The sequence below is a fragment of the Heliconius melpomene genome, chromosome 11 (assembly GCF_056956725.1).
Source record: "Heliconius melpomene rosina isolate 202511_hmr_F chromosome 11, ASM5695672v1, whole genome shotgun sequence".
In the NCBI taxonomy this organism is placed as follows: domain Eukaryota; kingdom Metazoa; phylum Arthropoda; class Insecta; order Lepidoptera; family Nymphalidae; genus Heliconius; species Heliconius melpomene.
The window spans coordinates 10,408,725-10,416,695 of record NC_140399.1 but is presented as its reverse complement, the minus strand read 5'-3'; the positions used below and the strand labels follow the sequence as shown (position 1 = coordinate 10,416,695).

The 7,971-nt window shown below is 33.8% G+C and overlaps 1 protein-coding gene across 1 annotated transcript in view; it reads right to left on the bottom strand.

Annotated features, from left to right (window-relative positions):
* Positions 1–910: 910 nt before the first annotated feature.
* Positions 911–7,971, bottom strand: part of N (neurogenic locus Notch protein) — a 125,454-nt gene continuing 118,393 nt past the window's right edge. The window contains exons 23-33 of the mRNA XM_085192409.1: positions 7,754–7,962; positions 7,272–7,472; positions 6,585–6,753; positions 5,996–6,197; positions 5,554–5,710; positions 5,098–5,209; positions 4,751–4,864; positions 4,467–4,581; positions 4,125–4,235; positions 3,807–3,911; positions 911–3,546 (exon numbers count right to left, since the gene is read on the bottom strand). Of these exons, the coding sequence (XP_085048535.1) occupies positions 3,353–3,546; positions 3,807–3,911; positions 4,125–4,235; positions 4,467–4,581; positions 4,751–4,864; positions 5,098–5,209; positions 5,554–5,710; positions 5,996–6,197; positions 6,585–6,753; positions 7,272–7,472; positions 7,754–7,962 (1,689 nt within the window). The 3' untranslated portion in view covers positions 911–3,352. The remainder of the gene's footprint in view (positions 3,547–3,806; positions 3,912–4,124; positions 4,236–4,466; positions 4,582–4,750; positions 4,865–5,097; positions 5,210–5,553; positions 5,711–5,995; positions 6,198–6,584; positions 6,754–7,271; positions 7,473–7,753; positions 7,963–7,971) is intronic.

Here is a 7,971-nt window from a genome sequence, read left to right as displayed (position 1 = left end):
AACGTGTCACTCAGAATAACCAGAAAAAAAAAATAAGTTTGTGGGTAGTTATAAAAAGATTTAACTGTCAAAACAGAAATTGACGCCATCATATAATTATTTAGATTTTTTTAAACATTTTGTATTGTACTGTTTTATTTTTAAGTCAATGTATTGAAATATTTCAGATACTAACAATAATTTCATAAAGTAATAATCGCAAAGTTTTAGCTTAGCAGAAAAACGGTCTTTCTTTCAGCTTCATGTTATATCCCGCATGTTACAGTGTAGGAAGAGGGACCCAAGTGCCAAGATACTCCACTCCCCACTTTTTGCGGAATTCTGGAGATTATTTGTTTTAAGTGGCGGAATGTCGCGCTTTGACTCCATACCAGAATAAAGAAAATATTAAATATTTCATTTCCTCAAATGGGAATCGTATTCACAACCTGTCGCGTTAACACTCACACTAACATTTTAATATCAAATTTTGAGTAAAAGAAAAGAAATTTGTAATAATCTCGAATATAATTTTGTTACCTTATATATTTTTTTAACTAGCATCATTTCAACAGGACAACAAAATTAAACCTATAAAATACTCTTTCACATTTAACGGTCAATACAAAATATTGCATATTTAGAGAATATTAAAACTAGTATTATAGATATTGTCATTTTTTTTCACTCATTTTAAAAATTCACGCTTTATGCCGAATTCCAGTCGTTGCCTGTTTAATGGTAGAGCTTAACGCCTCGCTTTACATTTGCAGAGTTGAGAAATCAAAATAATCCATTACATCATGTAGGGCTCGAACTCACAACGTCGTCTTTACTCCCAGATCCTGTCACACTGCACGACTATGACTCATATATAACTTAAATGTAAACTACTAAACGGTAATTATAATTAATAAGAAAACAACAATACTTTATTTTATTCCTTTATTGTCAGTTATGGGGAAATATTTAAAAATTATTCTCCATAATTTTAAAATCTTACAATGAAATGCATTTCATAAAAATAATGATAAAAACGTATTTACAGTTTTAAACTAAAAAAAGATCTTATACTATACGTAATAGTTTAATACAATGTTTAAAATTTGAAGGCACGCCGAGAAAATATCATAATTGTGCCCTACTTTACATGCATTGATACTGATTTAAAAAATGTGCCAAGAAAACTTTTTTTTCTAAAAAAATATACCACAAATGGCTAAGAAATAAATTATTGTGCCTAATACTTCTCTAATTTCACATTAGAATAGAATTTATTTTGTACTTTGAGAACAATTTTCCTATAAATTTTACTTTTACTCTTACATTTTTATCTATAAAAGAATGCATTAAGGAAGCACGCGTTTCGTTATACGTACCCTATACACTAATAGTAATACACAATTATCACTAAACATATTTAATCTTTTGACGTTTTCCAACAAAAAGCCTGGAATCTAAGTTTTTTATCGGCTAAAAACTTGGCTCATTGGCACATAACAATGACACTGAGAAAAAAATACATATTATAACTAAACCTATAAAAAAAACTACGTAGATCCTTCAATAATCGAGTCTCATTAAATATTATTTACACTATAGGCGAAGTAGACGCGGGCAGCGGTTTCAAAACTTAATTATAAAACATCTTATTAATAATATAATACAAATATGTGATCGACAATTGATTTCTCTAACAAAATTGAGCATCTGGTCCCGTAGTGTTAAAGCGTTAATGGAATGATGAGATCTTACTGTACTTACGTACTTTTGGAATAATTGTTCTAAGATTAATTTTGTAAAAACAACGCTTAATACAAGATTTATTTACTATTGGATAAGCCATCTTTAAAAAAAACAAAATGGAAGCATACATGGAATGATTGTATAGCGGAAAACAATTCTTATATCTAATCTAATACCGAAATCGAGGCCTGCCGATGAGTTTGAATATTACAATTTGTCATAAAGCAACAGGCACCAATCTGAGTTCAAATAATTAAGCTAAAACTATAAAATTTACTTATAATTATAAAAAAAATCTACAATACAGTACATTACGTGCTAAAGAATCACACATAAATAATTTCCTTTCACGTCAGTACGTAAAACAATCTCATAAGTTGATTTCCCATTTAAATATTTCGTAAACAAGAATAAAAACACATACATATAACAATAACAATTAGCTCACGATATTCGTTCGTATCGTGATCCGATTTAGCGCAAAACGAGCGATTACGAATCGATATTTAATATTCGATTAATCGATTATAGTGTATAATAAATATTTAACATAATAGTTACATATTATAAAGTTATTGAAATCAATCATTCATAATCGCTTGTTGTTAACATATTCAAAAACTATATTTAATCTGTATTTGACAGTGACAGATTATAAATGGCATTGACATTTATTTTTTTTAAACGCATTTCTTTACAATACAAGTGAACATTACATACATATGTCACAGCTAATAAATCTATAGAATTAGGCCAATGTTTTTGTCATGGGATCCACATTTTACTCTACGTCATGGCTATACAAATCAGTCTATCTTCTACGGCACTCTAGCACCTCGAGATTTCCAAAATTACCAACGATTAAACTATTCTATGTTTACCATAAACCAAGACTTTACAAGGCGTATTGTTATATATTTCAATATCTCCGAGTTATTTCTGATTACCCAATTATCTCTTTCATAACGAATGTTGAGAAAGAGAGCGCGAACCAAATTTGAATCAACTTTTTATTTTTTTACGAGTTTTAAACGCACTAGTAGCTATTGTATTTGAAACTTTCGGTCAGATAAAATAAAAATAAAACTTTAACATGTCCTATACTTTAAAATGTACTGCATATTGTTCGAGTGCTACTGCACTGATCTGCTACGGTCTGATTAGATTTAAATACACAAATTGAGTGACAAGTGACTCAGTGACTCGACTTTATAATTTTAAATATTATTAATAATTTAAAAAATAGCTATTTTAAATCTCTCCACGTCTTTAATATATATGTGTTACAGATTACAGATACATATCAAACACAGCAGCACGTTTGTTCGTCTATAGTAGGCACATATATATATATTGTAGGTAAGTTGATTCAAACTTTAAAATTTGCGTAAGTTACGTTATACTTAAAATAAACAAAAACTGAAAATCTAATCAACGATGTTATATTACATATACGTATAACGTATTAGTGGCACCTTTGTAAGCTTATTGTACATCGAAAATTGATTCAAACTTTTAAAGTTGTACAAAAATATGTCTTATAACATTTGCTGTCTTTTGAGAATTTTTACAGAATAATAAAAAATGTGTATAATCATTGAATATCTTCAAAAAGATGATTTTACAGCTAAATGTAAAATGCTTCAGTGGCACCTTTATTAGTTTGCTGTATATCGTTAGGTGAGAGCGCCGCTCGGTCCGACCAATCAGAGTGTGGGGATTGAGTGAGGGGCGTTTGGGGGGAGGGTGTCGACCAGTGGTCGGGGGATTCGGGGGAAGGGGTGGGGAACGTATCTCCCATACCCCAGCTGCCGTAGAGACCTGAAAATAATGGAAAAAATTAGAGAAAGATTCTATATGAAACAAGAATTATGTAAAAAATAACAATAATAACTAATTTTGATTCCGCATTGGTTAAGTATACATACATAGATCTAAAGACGTCCCGTTCTCTACTTTCCGTCCAAATTAATTCTGTGATTTCTTTATGCTATTTACCACGTTCTCAACTTTTCGAGCCAATTGGACTAAAGCTAGAGAGTTTATCTTTATAATATAATTGAAGAACATTCATAACTAACCTGACATAATATTAGTTATGGCAGGATGCTGCGCGCCCTGTCCCTGCCCGAGCGCGGTGTGCGTCATCATCGCCTGTAGCTGCGCGTTGTGCTGGCCGTTTGCACCTGTGGAAGTTAATTTATATTAGTATTTTAATACTATCTAGACAGATTATTAAGTAAACTTTATGAGTAATATTTTAAATATTATCGCATATTTAGAAAACTAGATAATTATCAACATTTAATGTTTCTCAACATTTAATTAACAATAAACAAACAAACTCTATAATTTTCCTACAAAAACTAATAAAAACATATATAAAACAAACAACTTACTAAGATGCGCAAGCGCAGAATACGTCATGTCCAAATGGTGGTGACGGAGCGCGGCCATGTGCGCGGGGGACGTGGGGAGGGACGGCCGCGACTTGCCCGGTGACGGGGAACCTGGAGTGAAACGGGGTAATTGTAATACTTTTTTTTTCAAAGTTGGTATAAGATAACCTAAAATACAAAAAAATATCTTTATTCACTTATATTTGAGACATTGTTTCTTTAACTTGCCTGAACGGAGATATTATAATAATTCTACCCTTCGAGCGGGAATTGAACCCGAAACCATCGCGTTTATACTGAGACACTATCCTACTATGTAATAAATAATGTAAAATTCTTTACCTATATATGCGTGCGGGGAGGTGGTCTGGTTGCTGTGCGTCGGCGAGTGGTTGGAGTATGGCGGTGACAGCGACGCGCCCAGCGCACCGCCGCCGTACTGCAGCGTTTGGCCCGTCTGGAAATTAATGAAAAATATTATTATTAATATAAATGTATGTTGTTAATTGTGTACTGTATTTCATTTATTTCTTTCTTCTTCTGCGAGCTCACAGTTTCTGACAGCTTCTTAAGAGCTTTATGCCAAATTACATATTTGAATAAATAATAGTTTATTCTATAAATACCTTGACACAATCATCATAGCTGGGCGGCTGCTTGTGCTGCACGAGTTGTTCCACGGGGAACTGCGCCAACGCGTTCGAGTACAGCGACGTCGCGTCGTACGGCGACGGTAGGTCCTGGGTTCGAAATAAATTTGGAGGATAAGTTAATTTATGGTTAAAATTAAAGGGGCACTTAGAATGTTGTAACTAGTATTATAGCTGTAAATTAGTTATATTATAGTGAAAACAGATGTTACAAAATGTTTCTATAATAATGAACCTATGAAAATAAAATTAGATCGTCATCGAACATATAATATTTTTATCCTATATATCTGTTTAGATAATAAATATAAAAAACAAGTTACCTGTAAATTTTGCAATGGTGATTCAACTGGACTTAGACTGAATCCCAGACTTTCTACACTCTGTGGCACTTCTTGCGCCACTTTTTTATTGTTCTTTTTTACACTTGGCTTCCTGTGGGAGGAAAATATTTGGTATAAGTAAAGTTAACAGTTTATCAGTTAAGAAAGAACCTCGTGACAAATAAGTCAAACAAGCATTTATACAATGATTTAAGTAGATGATATACACAAAAATGGATTTTAAGTAACTTATGATATTTTATTATTATATCGGTATGAATAATCTCAAAATAGCACAAGAACCCTTAAATATATATACAAATAATTAACAATAACAAATATTCTATACTCCTTTAAACACAGAAGTCCAATAGTCCTTTAGAGAAGTGCAGGTTCAAATTCAAATCTATCTACATTTAGACGTCATCATTTTATGTATAAATTTTATAAACATACCGTCTAATTTGAGAGGCTTGCAAGTTATTATCATATGCCTGTTCCTGTGGACTGTCCGGTCCTGGCTTTGCCCGAGGTTTCTTGGGCTTCCCTTTGCTCGCTGTCGCACTGATAACAGTGGGCTGGCTTATCAGCTGCGGGTGGGGGTTTGGTGACGCTGGAAATAAAAAGAGAATATTTTTAGATTGTTGCCGCCATATTCTGTTTAGGTATGTAATTTTTTTCAAAAAAGGTTTTGATTTCCGCCGCGGTTACTTTGAGTTGCCCCACTAAACACACAATGCCTCGAGAATTCAGCGGGATTTCGAGACGGAAGTATCTTAATGGGAACTTAGTGACTTTGCACTAGGTCCCAGGTTCCCTCTCCCCACCCTACTATACGCGGGATCCAGCGTGAAGTTAAGCTAAAAAAAGATTTAGATTTACTTTAATTTTAACTTACACATCAAATGATGATGCTGTGGCGGCCTAGGACAGTGCTCGTCCAACAGCCTCACTATATCATCATGCATCCTCTCTTGAGCCACATCTCGTGGCAATCTGTCCATGTGATCAGTTATCTCTCTGTTGGCTAAAGCGTCTAAGAGCGCTTTGCAAGCACCATACGAACCTTCTCTTGCACCGAGGAACAGTGGTGTTTCGTCCTGTGGAGGAAAATATATTTTTAATTATTTTTTTTGATAATGTAAATTTGCGTTAAAATGGTAACGAATAAATAATTAATAATTTAAATTTAATTCAGCTTCACGCTGTATCTGGCATGTAGCAGCCTAGATTGAGGGAGCATAGTGTTAAGACTCTCTGCTTCCCTTAAGATACTTCTGTTTCTCACTTTCGTGGTGAGTGACGGTACTTAACGCGGTACTTTGCCTCGTCAAAACAACGAGGAAATAAAAATATTAAATATTTAATTCATCCGAGTGGGAATAGATCAACAGCCGTTGCGTCTATATTTGCACAGTTGTGCTCCTGCACCACACCGGCCAAATAAACTAAATTTGGTATTATACTCGTATAATTATCCAACTTACCTTATCATCCTGAGCATCTCTATTAGCTCCGTGAACCAACAGTACATTCACAGCATCCACATTGTTAACCGCCGCCGCCCAGTGTAGCGCGGTCTTACCGCTGTTGTCCGCGGCGTTTATATCCGCATCGGCATTTATAAGGTCTTCCACCATGCCTTCTATTGCTAGTCTGAAAGGTTTTGTATTGGTTTAATATATTCTGACAATTAAAACGAAGATATTATTATAAGTAAGTTGGATAACATTATAAAATATTAGAGAGCAAAACGCGGATTCGCCCGCTTAAACCTATTGTTACATTATAGATAAATTATACAAAATCTTTACATGAATTGTATGCCTATGTGTTATTCTGATGTATATGCTATATTGCTCCCTTTAGTACTTTTTGCGTGAAAGTGGAACAAACATCCATCCTCACATACTTTCATGTATAATATTAGTAAGATATCTAATATTTTGTGTAATTAACTCACGTTCTTTTATGTTTAAATACATTAAGCATTGCGGATTCTAACATCGAAATTTATATAATCAGATCGAAAAACAGTTGTTAAAAATTATATTTACGGTTGTGGTCGCAAAAGCCGGGTGTCTTAACACTAGGTTCTCTCTGCCTACACTGCTGTATGCAAGATGCTCATAAAAATATATATAAAATACTTTCTTAAAATAATTTCTATTTACCTAGCAGCCAAAATAAGAGGAGTGGTCCCATCATGCATCCTAGCGTTCAAATTAGTAGCCCTATTTCGTAGAAGTATCTGGAACACGCCCATGGCGTCGGCCGCGACGGCCGAGTGTAATGGCGTCCGTCCCGTATTATCTTGCGAATTGGCGTCAGCTCCAGCGTCTAATAAACGTTTTGCTGCATCCGCCCGAGCGTATCTGTTGAGAAAGTCATGTTAATTGTTAATTAATTTAAGATTTATGTTAATTAATTTAAGTTTTTAAATGTTATAAAAGATCAATAAATCAATAGAATATAATAATACAATTGCCCGCTATTTAAATATCTTTTAAGATTTTAAAATCATAATGAAGCATAAAAGCTTAGTAATTTAAAATTCAATTAAAATTTAATTTTAAACTGGTATTTCATTATTTTATATTAAAACTTTATTATTACTTTAAACTAAAAAGTTGTCTTATATATTATCTGTACTCACCTAGCAGCAAGATGTAAGCTAGTTTCACCGGTCTTATCCATAGCCGCGTTCAACTGAGCTCCTTGAGCTACCAATTCAGATATAATGTGAGCTGTCTGTTCGTCTTCGACATCGGAACCGGTGTCTAAGCCCCCGCCTCGTATGGCCGCTACCATAAGAGGCGTCATGCCTAGAGGACCTCTAGCGTTGACATCAACGTGGCCATCATGCTGTAAGAA